Source organism: Drosophila montana, unplaced genomic scaffold (assembly GCF_035044405.1).
Source record: "Drosophila montana isolate Dmon_TW-CO22-7 unplaced genomic scaffold, ASM3504440v1 contig_920_1, whole genome shotgun sequence".
Taxonomy (NCBI): Eukaryota; Metazoa; Arthropoda; class Insecta; order Diptera; family Drosophilidae; genus Drosophila; species Drosophila montana.
The window spans coordinates 1,286,161-1,300,724 of NW_026999206.1; the positions used below are offsets into that span (position 1 = coordinate 1,286,161).

The 14,564-nt window shown below is 42.7% G+C and overlaps 3 protein-coding genes across 5 annotated transcripts in view; 1 reads left to right on the top strand and 2 right to left on the bottom strand.

Annotated features, from left to right (window-relative positions):
* Positions 1-3,537, bottom strand: part of HUWE1 (HECT, UBA and WWE domain containing E3 ubiquitin protein ligase 1) — a 106,855-nt gene extending 103,318 nt beyond the window's left edge. For all 3 annotated transcript variants that reach the window (XM_064699274.1, XM_064699275.1, XM_064699273.1), the window contains exons 1-5: positions 3,399-3,537; positions 1,251-1,721; positions 839-1,078; positions 555-776; positions 209-480 (exon numbers count right to left, since the gene is read on the bottom strand). In XM_064699274.1, the coding sequence (XP_064555344.1) occupies positions 209-480; positions 555-776; positions 839-1,078; positions 1,251-1,517 (1,001 nt within the window). In that variant the 5' untranslated portion in view covers positions 1,518-1,721; positions 3,399-3,537. The remainder of the gene's footprint in view (positions 1-208; positions 481-554; positions 777-838; positions 1,079-1,250; positions 1,722-3,398) is intronic.
* Positions 3,538-4,492: 955 nt separating this feature from the next.
* On the bottom strand, positions 4,493-5,992 carry LOC135440230 (adenylate cyclase, terminal-differentiation specific). The gene is made up of 2 exons (XM_064699287.1): positions 5,549-5,992; positions 4,493-5,474 (listed from the first exon to the last, which is right to left on the bottom strand). Exons 1-2 carry the CDS (start codon positions 5,879-5,881, stop codon positions 4,701-4,703), a joined length of 1,107 nt encoding a protein of 368 aa, XP_064555357.1. The 5' UTR covers positions 5,882-5,992; the 3' UTR covers positions 4,493-4,700.
* A 57-nt stretch (positions 5,993-6,049) lies between these two features.
* Positions 6,050-13,499, top strand: Nup205 (nuclear pore complex protein Nup205). The gene is made up of 12 exons (XM_064699277.1): positions 6,050-6,198; positions 6,256-6,404; positions 6,499-6,822; positions 6,882-6,983; positions 7,052-7,614; positions 7,683-8,192; positions 8,445-9,954; positions 10,014-11,371; positions 11,441-12,505; positions 12,570-12,727; positions 12,862-13,041; positions 13,115-13,499. The coding sequence occupies exons 1-12, from the start codon at positions 6,192-6,194 to the stop codon at positions 13,315-13,317; spliced, it is 6,129 nt and encodes a 2,042-aa protein (XP_064555347.1). The 5' UTR covers positions 6,050-6,191; the 3' UTR covers positions 13,318-13,499.
* The last annotated feature ends 1,065 nt before the right edge of the window (positions 13,500-14,564 follow it).

Sequence of the window (14,564 nt, forward strand, 5' to 3'; positions counted from 1 at the left end):
AATAAATCTAATAAAATAAACTAAAATCGAATGCAATTAAATTCCGAACTCTTAACTATTGCAACAAATCGGTTGTATATATCTATCGATCAATAGAATTTCAAAAACTGTATGTACGTCATTTTTGTTGGCCAATAATGTGATAGTTTTTCAAGCATCAATCGTTAGAAGTATATAATGCATTTAACCTACACTTCCCCTCTCTTACCTTGGCACACTGGGATTGCGATCAAAGTGTAGCATTGATGTGAGTGTGCGCAGCACTGCGGCACGTATTTCCACCAAATGCACATCCTCCTTGTCGATCAGTTCGCATAGCTCCTCGCCGAAGCCAGGATAGAGCACCTTGTCTGTATTATCCTGCAGCGCATTTGAATATATCAATATGGACACAGCCTGCAGACGTGCCTGTACAAATTGCAAACGCAACTTATAATTGTTGAAGCCAGAGATAAGGCGCACACGATGTGCAATACGCATCTGTAAGATTAGGAAATGTACACATCGAATAATCATTAACATTGTACTCAACAGCCGTTAGCATCGATACTAACCTTAATGGCCTCACTGGGCTTTGAGATCTGTCCGGCTATTGTTTTTATAACCTCGGGTGCTGCCGCTGTTTGGCAGAGATCCATCATGTCAGGTATTTCAAGCTGTGCGGCATGTCCATGCTCATCGACATAATCGATGCACAGCTGATAAAGGAACTCCAGCTTTGGCTCACCAATGCAGCAGTCCTTAAGCGATAGTCCGTAATTTGGATCGCCCCAACGCTGCAAGTGCAGAAAACAGAAGATCAACACTTCATCTCACATATTGATAAATTGATACACACCTCAGCGATATTGAAAAGTTTGACAATAAGCAGCTCCTTTTTCTCAAACGGCAAACGTGGAATGAAGTTGCTGCGTTTCGAGAACATGTAAAGCAGATTCAGCACGGCCAGCACAATGTCCATGTTCTGTGATGATAAAAGTTGCGTCAAGTGCTCAATTGAATTGTACAAATGGCGCGAGAACGAGTGCTCAATCAGCAGAGTTGTGAAATTGAGTACGTGCAACAGCAGAGTAACATCCTGTGAAAATAGAAAAACGATAATGTTATATGAACTTTGATCCATCTATATCTGTATACATCAATCTATTATTTGGACAAACATCTCTGTATATAAATTGATATCAATATTCATCGATATACAATTGTATATACAATTCTTTTGAGTATTTAAACAATTGTAAACCACTCACCGATTCAATAAATGTTGTGTCGCACTGCAGTACAAACTCATTGGCATTGACATGGCGGGCCGCCTCCTCGAGTATTTTGTCAAAGCGATCCAATATTTCAATCCAATGATATAATTCACATTTACCATAAATCCAAACGTGCACAGTGTCCAAAAATTCAAGCAGCTCGGCACGCGTGCGTCGTTTGGTTAATTCATCAATTAATTCGCGACATTCTGAAGTTAGCTCCGAAGAGCCTTTCTTCAGTTTAACGGTGTCCACCTTCATGGCTGACGCCTGCTGCTGCGTTAGCTGCCGACGCCGCCGTGCGTATGTGGTTGGTTCAATCAAGTTGGTGCGTTTTCTGTCTTCTCAATCTTATTAATTCGTATTATAATGCGTTCAAATTCAGTTTATCGTTTCGTTTTTTTCTTGCTTGTAATAGCTTTGCATCGAGTTGTTCAAATTTTATACGTCAAAGTCTTCAATAAACTGCAATGGAGAATTTTCATAGCGATTAAATTAAAACATGAGAAAAACAATTTATGCGGTTAATTTGTTAGCCGTAATAAAATGCAATTCACAATAATTCCCTACTGGCGCACGCACTGTGTGTAAACACTGAAATAAAATGCGATTTTGACAGGCTCACACACACCAGCAGCCGCCAGGCAAAATGAAATTAACGCGAAAACTAACTGCGCTCGTCGTCAGTTGTCAGTTGTCAGCTGTGGCCGACGCCGACGACGCGAAGAAGACGTCGACGTCGTCGCCGCCGATTGTCTCAAATTCGCTTGCGAGTTGCAACAATAGCACAAACAGCATGCAATTGGAGGTGAATTTCAACTAGCAACAATATGGCAAAAAATAAAACAAAATAAAATTATTAAAAACAGAATAAATTAAAATAGTAAATAGCGCGCGCGCGCACTATTTGTGCGAGAGTAACAACAATTAGGGTACTGCTTCCGCCTGCTTGCCTCAGCACCGAACTTAAAATAAACACACTTCGAAGCTGCTGCCTCTAATAATGAGAAATTTACAACATAAAAGAAAATGACTTGCCTAACCTGCCGATGCAGACGAAATGTTATCGATAATCGTCAGCTGTTCATTATTCAAACTGACATCAATCAAAGGGAACAAAAGTCTGGCCCCACTTGCTGTGTGTTTGTGTGTGTGCGTGTGACCAAATTTTTTTTTTATTTATTTTTTTTTTTTTTAAATTTGGAACTCCTAAAGGAAACACAATGAAGTTTGGTTACTGGTTGCCATTATTGGCGGCTTTCTAAGAAATAAACATACAGTTTTATATCCCTTTCTCAAACCGCAGCAGCTTAGTAAACTGCAGGAATGCCCCTATTATATGCTTTAGATAGGGTACAAACAAACAGACGCAAATAAGGAGCATATTAGGACAGGAGTTACTATATAAGCCACAACTTGTTTATAACTTCTATTAATTTCTTCCTATTGCGAAGCACACTTAAGAATAAACAACGAGTCTTAGGTGTCGTCGTCGTTGGTTGTCGTCGACGTCGCCGCGGTCGCGGCCGCTGCAGCTGCAACCACAACAGAATAATGAATTCGCCGAAAAAGACCAGCAACAAATGCATACATATGTGTTTGCCCGTGTGTTTGTTGCGTGTTTTTTGTGTCCGTGTATTGCACGAAAGCTATTTCATATAAAGAGATCTATGGGCAACAATATTTGGTTGTTGCATTTTAAGCAATGGCAACAAATGCCTTTTTGGTCGGACATATCAACACGCATACAACGATGTATGCATGTTTGCACATACATATGTACATACATACACATACATATATATAATGAGCGAGCACTTCACAGCATTTTGCAATAGCAGCAGCATAGCGTATTTTACCTGCTTAGTCTTCATTTTTAATACAGTTTAATGGTCCTTTGAGTATTTTTTCTCCCGAAACCAGCACACGCACACTCTCGCACACACGACGGCAAATTTTGTAGCACGAAGTGCAAAAAAAAGAAAAAGAAAAACCGAAAGTGCCGAAGAAATATCAAAATAATCGTGTAGTCGCAAAAAAAAATGTAACAAAAGAAAAAAGAGATTGCCACAGGCTACACAATGCAGCATGCATGTGTATGCGTAAATGCATTTATGTAAAAAATGTATGATCGATACTTACATTTACATTAAACCGCAGCATATTGCTGCTATTATTGTTATCTTATTTTCGATCTAAAAACGTTCTTATTTGGTTTGACAATTGTAATTTCAGTTTGTAAAATTCCCTCAGCACGCACTTACACACTTATACTTTAGAAACAACACTGTCGTCTTGGGCAGCTCGTGAACAAATCGGTTCGATTGTGTGAACTACTTCAATGCGAGCGAGCTTAGTTGGTTCACCAAGCGCAGGTGTTCTTTTGAATGAGTATAGTAAATGGCAAATTCTTTAAATTTTGTTGGCTTACCCTTAAAAATATTAACTTTTCTCCAAAAACAAAACAATTGCTAGTTGCTGGATTTATGCGCAATTTCTATTCTCGTTACATATCAGGATGGCATAGAGCTGACTGGTTAATTTGAGCCGGCACCTAAAGCTTATGTAAATATATATATATTATATATATATAGTTATTATAATTTGGGTTTGTGTAAAAATAAAACTAAATTGACATATAATTATTAGCCAAAACTTACAACATTTTTATATAATTATTTAAATGTGGCCCACTTGGTTCCGTTCTTCTGAGTTCGCTCCTTCACCAAACGGACTTGATATGCAACACTGATTTTAAGCGAACTGAGGGCTGCACAATATGGTAGAACTGCTTGAATACTTATCGATGTATGGACACGATATAATAACATAATCCTTTACTACGAGCGCAAATTTGAGTCAGCCGAAATTATTTGAGTTACAGTCAGCAAAATCAGGGCCTACTTTGAAACAATTTCGAACAATTAGCCATTTTGCATCAATCAATAAACATACCTATAAGTAGAATGGGAGTGTGTGATCTTGTGTGATCTTGAATCTCACGATTATTTCACAACAGACTCTCAAAGATCCAAATTCTGCTCTTTCTTTATGTTGCAGGTTTTATTACTTAATAATTTAAAAACTTAATTACAATATTTGGCTCATAGTAATAATGATAACATGTACAAACACTGTAAATTTTAAAATTCAATTATTTAAATGTTAAAATCTGTGCGAAAAACGTTCAAGGAAGTGCATTGAATTTTACTACTTAGTTCGAATATTTGGTTCATATTTATAAATATACATGCATATATAACAATAAATAAATATTATTTAATACAGTTAAGTGTGCGTCGAACAAATATATGACTTAATTTAAGTTTCTTGAAGCTTAATGCATTTAAAATGTACATTAATTAATCTAATTAAATAAATAAGTTTATTATGTACATCTTTATATATTCATGACTTAGAGTCCACGTTTTTTTTTTGTCCTGGCTAAAAGCTATGCAAGTGTGGACTGACTGCTTCGCTACTCTGTCCCGTCTCGGCCTCAAACAAGACCTGTTGGATGCGCAGCTTGGCAACGGAACGGGAATAGGGATCGGGTATTGTACGCAATTGTGAGGCAATGCTTTGACCAAAAACAAACAAATCATCATCGCTGCTGGCAACTTGTCCCGCTCCATTTGAGCCAGAAAAGCACATGCCATGATTTGTGGCTGAGCCCAATTCCAGCTGCTGCGACGGCGATGGTGAAGCAAACGGCGTGGACAGCCTCTGATGTGGCTGCTGAGATTGTGACTGATGGTTTTGCGCATAAGTCATGTATTTTAATTTACGTGGCGCCGTCTGCTGTTGCTGCTGATGGTGAGTTTGCTGCTGCTGTTGCTGCTGCTGCTGCTGTTGTTCTTGTTCCATAATGCACAGCGTAGAGTCATCGATGATGAGTTCGCTTTTATTGGGCGCACGTGTGGAGGAATCGCTGGGCATATCATCTGTTTGACTGCTCGCATTTGGCGGTTTGTTTGTGTTTGTGCCTGTGCTGACAGTCGTTTTGATCGGATGCTCATTCAACTCTGTGTTATATGCGTCATCTGGCTGTCCCACCGACGACTCCAACTCATCCCTATCCTCCTCCTGCTGCTGCTGTTGCCGCTGCTGCAACGCATCCTCAATTAGCTCCGCAGAAGCGTTGACCAGCATTCTTTGTGGTGCTTCCTTTTTGATGTCTACGCTTACATTGTCCACATCAGCATCCTTATTCTTGACCTATTAAATCAATATAGCACATATACATGCTTATGTATACATAAATATATTATGCCAATTGCATGGAGACTTACGCGTTTACAGTGGGAGAGCGAAACGGCGCGCAGAAACGAATCGGCGCGCCTGAACCAAAACAGCTTCGGTTCATAGCATCTGCCCAGCTCTTTTTCGCGCATTAAAATCCTTAATTCCTTTGTGTAAACGGTGCGTACGCTTTTAATTTTTAATTTAATATCGAGCACAGTTAATTGCGGTATTTTGAGCGTCCTGATGATCGCCTCGTACGCCTCCTCACGCGCCACACGATTCTTGTAGGTGTCCAGCAAGGAATTATAGAGGCATGGCTGGCGTCTGTACGCCTCCAGGAATTCTGCGATTGGTATTTTTGTTTCACTTAACTTGGCCATCGTTTGGTGTTTGTAATAACCAAAACAACAATAACGAAAACAAAAACAACAGCGAAATATATGTATGTGTTTTTGTTGTTTACACTGGATCCTAGTGATGGCATAATCAGCTGTGCGATTCGCTTGGTACGGTTTCTTTTCCGTTTCTAATTTTTTTTTTTTGCATGCAACAGTTATCGTTATCGTTAATCGACATTGTTAGTTTTGCAAGCCGGCAAGCAGCCGCTCGTAAAGATATTTGCCGCGTTTTATGCTTAAGCTTTATTTATAGTTATTTGAGAGTTAAAGCCAAACACAGCACAAACATAAAATGGATGGTATGTAGTTGATTTTTATAGCACAAATAACTAAAATGAACATGTCGCCTCAATTAGGTGGTGTGCTCGAGGACATGTGGACGCCGTACAAGCGTCTGTACGATATATGCCAGTTGGCCATAAGGAATCCCAATGAGGTCACGGCCGATTTTGAGCTGTGCCTCAAAAAGTACAAACAGAACTTTACAAATTTTCTGCGCAATCCGGTAAGTAGACACTCAAAATACTGACAAGCAACATAACCTAAACCGCTCTCACCTCAACCCCTTCTGCCATCGTCTGTGATTCACTGCGGCGCAGCCGAAGAGTGAGAAGAGCCGTTCACACTTGCGCAATGCGCTGCTGGAGGGTGTCATGCTGGCAGGGCAGTCGCGTAAAGTGGAACTCTCACAGGAAATTATTGACGAGGCCATCATCTTGTCCGATATGTTTGATTTGGATGAGATATTTGCCTTGGAGCTGCTCTGCACGGCACAGCGTCAACAGGTGCATCATCCGGGCTTACCGCGCGGTCTGGTCGCCGTATTGCTTTACTATGATGGACGCAAGGCGATCACTTGTACACTGCGCGACATGTTTCAGGCTGTGAGCGGCGTTTCCTGGAGCACCGAACTGCCCAGAGAGGTAAGCAGTATATCAACGTATATATATTTATATACATAATGTATCATAATTTATTGCAGATGACCGCCTTGATCAACAACTACTGCCAGAATCTGGTAGAAGATTCCAACATACTCGGGCGTCTGCTGGAACTGCTGGCTGAAATGGACATGGAGAGGGAGGTAAATATGATATGCTTTCCAATATTAGACTCTACATCAATGGCTAAACAACAAACACACTTACACAGATTAGTTTACTGACCAAAAATCGCGCCTTTGGCTCAAAGAAGCATCAGAATCAGGTTCTGGCCCTCTATGAGGACACACGCAAAGCCTTGGCCATGGCCCTATTCCATTGGTCCGCTCAGCGTGGCCTGCCCAAAAACATTGCCATACGTTTGCTGCAGCATTTGGCCAATACGAAGTCAACCGATGCCGCCGGCAACATGGACGACGTAACCCTAATCATGCTGATGGCATTGTTGTATGCCTACGATACATCCGTGCTGCTGATAACCGAATGCGATAGTCCGCATACGGCACGCCTGCCCATACTGAGTGATCCGGATTATGCCAAGTGTTTCTATGAGGCAATCTATGCGCAGAACAGCTGGCAGACGCAGCATCTGGATGCCATTATCAAGTATAGCTTTGGTTTGACATTGGCCAGTCTGCGACAGGCGCCAAGCGAGCTGCAGGCCAATGCTGGCGCTCTTATCAATCGGGATGAGCAGCTTATTGACGAGGCGCTGGCGGCAAATGTTTTTACCTTTTTCTATCGCCAGCTACTGGAGAAGAATGTGGTCTATACGTGAGTTCTGGAATGCAGTTAATTATTGGATTAACTATTGAAATTGTCAAAATTATAATACATTGCAGAACCGAATTCATTTATCGCCGCCTACACCTGCTCATCACGGATTTTATAGATTTTATGCATGCTAAGGTATCGGAGCTGCGCGGTCGTGCGGATGAGACAGCGCGCACGGTGATTAGTTTTCAGAATGAAGGGCTCGAACCGCCGCCAAATCTGGATGTCAACTTTGAGCTGCTGATGCTGTGCGTGGCCAAGTTGTATGGCGATAAGCGTGCCACCATTACGCTATGCAACGAATATTGGGGTCCAACGGATACAACAACAGCCAACGGTGTCGCCAACTATGTCCAAAATACCTCACGCGCCGTCTCACTGTTCAAGTTTATACGCTTGGCCAGCGAGCTGCTGCCGCAAACTCTGTTCAGATCGTACTTGAAGATGATTGCTGGCTTAACACGCACCGAATTTGCGGCACGTTGCGCCTTCAATCTGCTCAAGAATTCGCAGAACTTGTCGTCCACCTATGCCGTCAGCTGGGATCATTTCTTCAATGCGCTCAACAATTATTTCAAGTACGTGCTGTAGAATTAATATCCCTCTATTAATATTGAAGGCTAATATAAGTTCCAGCAGGAATCTACGACACCTTTGGGTATATATGTATATCCTATAAAAAGCTTTTTCGTTTTTGTAGATGTCTTTATGAAACTCAGTCTTATATCCAATCACGATATCAATTAACAATTCTTCTCGCCTATATCTGCATTATATAGAAATTGCATGTACGGAAATTTGATGCTAATATTTTGTTGTATCCCTTACAGCAACATGCGCACCGATTTCGACAGCATGGCCAATGCGGGAGATTCGATTTATCGGAGCACTGGCATTCCACGTAATATGACGCCACGTGAAACGGAACACATGGCTGCTGTGATGGGCATTATGCAGGCCGTCGCTGAGAATGATGAAATTTCGCGCATTATGCTCTGTGAGCAGGCCAATTGGCAGACGCCGCAGGTGCTGCTCGGCCTGGTGGCCTGTTCGACGCCGGTGATGCTTAAGGGCGAAATATTGTTTACGCTGGCCGCGCTCAGTCGGTCCAAGGAGACGGCGCGCACCATTTGGTTTCATTTGGAGGAATCGCAAATCATACCCACCGTTACGATGGTGTCCAGTGCCCATGCCGAGTTTAGTTTGGCCGAGGAAATTGATCAGAATGAAAGCCGCCTGGAGACGTACAAGCTGACCCGCGGCATTCTCCAGCTGTTGTATACGCTGATGACCACACACATGCCACGCAGCCTGGGCTGTGGTCCGCGCAAGCCCGGCTATGATCCGTATTTGAAATTTGTGGTCGAATCCATATTGCTGAAGTTCTACAATCGTGCGTATAAGGATCCCACCGAGAAATGGGCAGTGGGCGCCAAATGTCTGAAGCTATTGTATTTTCTGTTGGCCAGCTATCGGCCGAAGGCCTCAGATTTTCTGGAACAACGCGATGAGCATGCGTATCCGGGCTATCACATAATGCTCCAACTGCAGGTCAAATCGGATATGTTGCGTCTGGTGTTGCGTATCATTGAGGAGGCACGCGAACGTCTCGACGATTACAATCAATTCAATGGCAAGGAGTTGCTCGAGGAGTGCGCACTTTATGCCTTGCTGCTGCTTGAGGTGGCCCTGGCCAAACAGAATGCCTTCTTCGAGGCTCATGCAACGGCCAATTGTTCGATATTGTTGCTTGGCCTCAATCGCATGCTCCTCGATCTGAATCCGCGCAGCCGCAGTCCCGACTATGTGCTCAATATTGTTAAATTTGTTACCTTCAACAGTTGGCTGCCGCGTCATGCATTGGCCTCAATTAAGATCCTGAGCGCTGTCAGCATGCTGCCGGATGTGGTCAGCCAGATATTGAATATGTATGCCCATGGCAGCACTGAGAAGCTGGAGATACGTCAGAGATTTGTCGAATGCCTCGAAATGGATATGCGTCGCGGCTCGCCGCTAAATGACGATGAGCTGACGGATCAATTCCTTGGCATTGATCAATTTGGCTATGCGCTCGATGGTAATCTCAATGAGACCGATTTGCATGTGGATCTGGAGGCGCTCGACTATCGCAAGCCCCAGCGCATTGAGCTGCAGATCAAGGAGGCTATTGTTGAACTATTTGAAGTCAATCTTAGCCAGCCAATGCCAAATTTTATTTACTTTCTGCTTGGCATCGATGTAATACGCGACTTTCTGGGCAATGAGAAGCAACAACTTGGTCTCGACGTCAACTGTTCCTGCATCAATTCGCTGGTCCTGCTGCTCGAGCGTTATCTAGAGGTAGGTCTAGCTACTAGCCAAATGTTCACTATGTGTTCTGACAGTCCTCTACCCTACAGCAACAGCGTCATAGCGACGATTATTGCGAGCACACGGCCCACATAGTCGAACGGATTTATCATCTCTTCCATGGACTGTGCGCCCATCGTCGCACCTCGGAGGCGATATTACGCTACTTCCGGTTGACCTGCAATGACTTTCTGTTGCGCCACTTAACCGCAATGCCGTTCCGTCATTACGGCGAGGATAATATACTGCATGCGATGAGCCATCTGATGAACTGTGTATCAATTGAAATGAAATTGGCCGCCACATACGGCCAGACAACACGCTATGCCCTGCTGTCGGACATGCTGTTGGCCGTCAATTCGGAGACGCAACGCAATGGCCACAGTTTGCCGCTGGAGATGAGCAACAATATGCTGACACCGCCGTCAACCAACCATTTTGGTGATGTGCTGCCCGCCGGTCGTACAATGTTGCAGACAACATCGTTGGGACTCCATGTGAATCGTTTGCTTGACTGCCTAACGCTGGAGACGCAAACGCTGGTCCAGCCCAGTCTGGAGTTTTTCGATGAGCGCCTGTTGACCAATTTACTGGTCGATTGCGAGGCAAAGGGCAGCATGGGTGGCGCCGGCATGATAAATATACACAAGCTCCATGATATACTCCATGATGAGCTGCGTCATGTGCAGAGCACGATTGCCAGCGGTCAGCGGAAGTCGATTGTCAATGAGATAACCGTGCTGCTGCAATATGCCATCCAATTGAATGGGGTGCGCATGCAGAGATTTGCAACCTATAGCTATATGAGCGCCTGGTGTAATCTCGTCCAGGTGCTGTTCAGCATAATGCCCGATACTGTGCTGCCGGTTAGTGTGCGCAAACAGCATATTATCGACATCATCGAGAAGATCATGTTGAAGGTGGAGCCACAGCAGCCGTTGATTAAGATCTCCATACAGGTAACGGATACGATGCTCTTGCTGTCCGCCAATTTGAGGCATTGCTACTATCAACTGGAGGATCAGCGTTCCCTTGACGAGCATGGCAATGTGGTTTGTCTAAGTGATATGCCCAGCTCTGTGGAGAGCAGCAGCCAGAGGAATTCGCATCAGAGAAGGAGCAGCAGCAGCGGCAGCAACAACAACAACACAAACAATACCAACAATACTATTAATAATAATAACAATAACAACCATAACAACCATAACAGCAACAACAACAATAACATGAGCAGCAACAGCTGCAGCAGCAGCAATTTACGCTTCATACTAAAGCGTCTCATCGACTGGATCATGACCTGCGAGGTCAAGTCACAGAAGCTGAGCATCAATCTGTATGCCTCGCTGCTCAATTGCCTGCGCATTGTGAAGCGCGTTCGGAGCGAGGCGCAAGTGGAGTACGATGAAACGTAAGTTTAATTAATTATTGATGCCTTATGCCCAAATATAAGCCAGCTAATGCTTTGCCCAATTCTCAGATTTTTAGCCCGCACGGACGGCTATAAGGCCAAGAGCAGCCCAGACGGCGGGGAGATGTTTCAAAAGGAAATGGCCGCCGAGATAATTAGCAGCATGGGCGACAAATTGATTGACACCATTTGCCATGATGCCATCACTGGGCACGATGTCTGCAGCATGCTGGCGCTCTCCTGTCTGGACCTCATATCCGAGCTGCGCGCATTTGGCACGCTAAGCGACACGGTTGCCCAGCGTGGCTATTTGAAGCATATACTGAGCAGTCTGGCCAAATCGGATGAGCAGTTGCGCGAGGTGCTCAAACCAATGCCACATAATTTGAGGCCACTTTTCGTATACGAATCGTGCATGGCATTCCTAACGCAAATGGCGCAAACACACCAGGGCGCCACCCTGCTCCTTGCCGAGGGTGCACTCGGTGTGCTCTCCAATATGAGTATCTATGATATGCAGCCAGATATTAAGGCCAGCGAACTGGAGCGTAATGTTCCTGGCAATTTTATGCCAGCCATTGATGCGCGTTTTCGTTCGATATTGATGCCCGCATTGTCGCTATGCGATAGCATCATTGATTCCCTCGGCATTAGCAACAATAGCGCATCGTTGCAGGTGCTCAATTTTCTGTTCGCCCACATTGAAATGATCGAGGGCATGCTGCGTGCCGCATCCCCATTTATGCATTTGGGCTACTTAAAGCTGCTGGCCACGGTCACCAATCTGTTTGCTCGCACCACAACCTACGATGTGTCCACAATTGAGAAGTGCCTCAATATCCACCACGATGTCGAGATGAACAATCGTTTGAGCCGGCTGCAACAGCTGATGATTGTCGTATTTGGTCGTTTTACAATCAATGAGGCGACCATACGACGCATGCTGCACCAGGAGCGCACCCAGACCGATCTGCCGGATCTGTCCGAGGAGCAAAAGAGCCAGCATGTTAAATTCTTTTTAGACATAACCGCCAATCTATCATTGTTTTGCCGCCATGCCGTAACCAGCCATGTCCGGGACGGCATCACCTCCAAATATCTGATCACAACCATGATAAATGATGTGACACCGCTGTAAGATATATATCTACCATTCCGAAAATGTGTAATTTAATATACCATTTACATCCCATTGTAGTTCGGGCAAATCGGACTGCAAGAAACTGACTGCCGTCATGCAGATCATATTGAATCAGCTAAAAGGTTCCATTGCCTATTTTCTGTCACAAAAATCAATTGCCGACAATCTGGTGCAGCAGCGCGCCTCCCTGCCCAACATAACATTTGGACCCAGCGGTAAGCTATACAATAGATCCCATATAGTATATATGAGCTATTTCACGAACATGAGTATGAAGATGTTTATCAACAACCACTTACTCTTTATATAAAAAAAAAAGGAAGATTTCTAAATATTCTGCTTTCTGCAGGCAAGCAAAACTATTTGGAATTAAGCCAGCGCCACAATGAGAAACACAACGAACTGTTGCTGGCCGTTTTTATAGCTGAACAGAATTTATATCTGCTCTGGATACATTTGGATTTCTATTTCCGCAATGCGGTCATCTATTCCCAGGAGAATCGTACTTCCATTAACGAAACCTGTTTGGGTAAGTTCAAATTTGCTTGATCCACTGGCATAAACAAAATTATAATAACTATCACATTTCTGTCGTCTAATAGATCCCAACAACATGTCCGTACTGAACGCCTCTCAGGATGAGATAACGCAGCTGAAGCAAATGCTTATCTCGAGCTTTAATGAAACATTCTGCACCCAACTAATCACTGCCAGCGAAGAATATTCTTTGAAATGCAAAAACTTTAATACCGCGCTTTTGCGTCGTATCAAAGCACTCGTTCAGTTTGCCCCGCAAGTCTGCTGATGATGTATTCTATATGTTTTTTTTTTCACAGATTATCATTATAAAACCCATCCTCACCACGCGTCTTAATGTGTTGTCGTGTAATTTACATAATAATATACAAATTTTATAACAATACAAATTGCTTAAGCCTTTCAACTGTTCTTTAATATAGTTCAATAAAATGTAAAACAAAAATTCAAGTTTCACTTTGCATCTAATCGCCTATTTCTTTCGTTTCTGTGTATGTAATATACTTAACCTTTATTCTCGAAGATCCCTTTTACCTATTTGCTACCTTTTTATAAAATTCGTCCTGATTATCAATATATTTTTTAAATGAAAAGAAAAAATCTTAAGGTATTTCCTATTATTTTCTATTTCATGTTTGAAGTGCTATCTCTTTCTTTTCTATGTACACTTCGTACACACACTTGTTAACCGTTATTTTCGAAGCTCATATAAATAACAACACTCATTTTCAGTCATACTCGTCTTAATAAACTTTATATTTAATTAATAAATAAATAATAAACTATAAAACATGTTAATCGTTAAGTTTGTTAGAGCTGTGTAACGGTTAAATATTTAAAATTTGCACTGCATTTAATAGCACCAATCTTATATTACAAAATATTCAATCGTTCACTTAAAAAAGAGTTATGTGGATATAATTTCCATTGATTTAATAGATTCAACTGAGAATTCGGCAGCAACGCTGAACGCACTTTGTTATGTAAATTTGTTTTAAAACTTGCAGCAATCATTATACCGACATTGCAATTATGTCATTAGCGGTAATGACGTCACATTCGTGCAGTTCTTGATGATCTGAGATTGCCAGCTTGTCAGACTCGTGCAAGATGCCACCTAGTTATCAGTTATTGGCTTGTCCATGTGACAATTGAACAAAAAATTCGAAGTGGCGTATCCTTTTTGATTTACATATTAATTTCGGGCGTGTTACCAATTGCAAATTTAACAGTCTAATAGTAATACAAGTTAACGAATGTATGCTCTTTTTGAGTTTGTTGCATATTCTTTCTCATCGAAATGCTGGTTTGATCTGGCAGGGCTTTTGACGCTCAGTGTGGCAGGATATTCACCGATCGCTTTAAATATCGTCACGACATTTTACAGCACTATTTGTATTGCATATTTTTCTAGGACGTAGAAACAGCAGCGGGATCTTGTTTTAACAAAATTGTGTTTATCATAATTTAAAATGGACATAAATTTGACCAATATTACCACAACCAATCGGATGA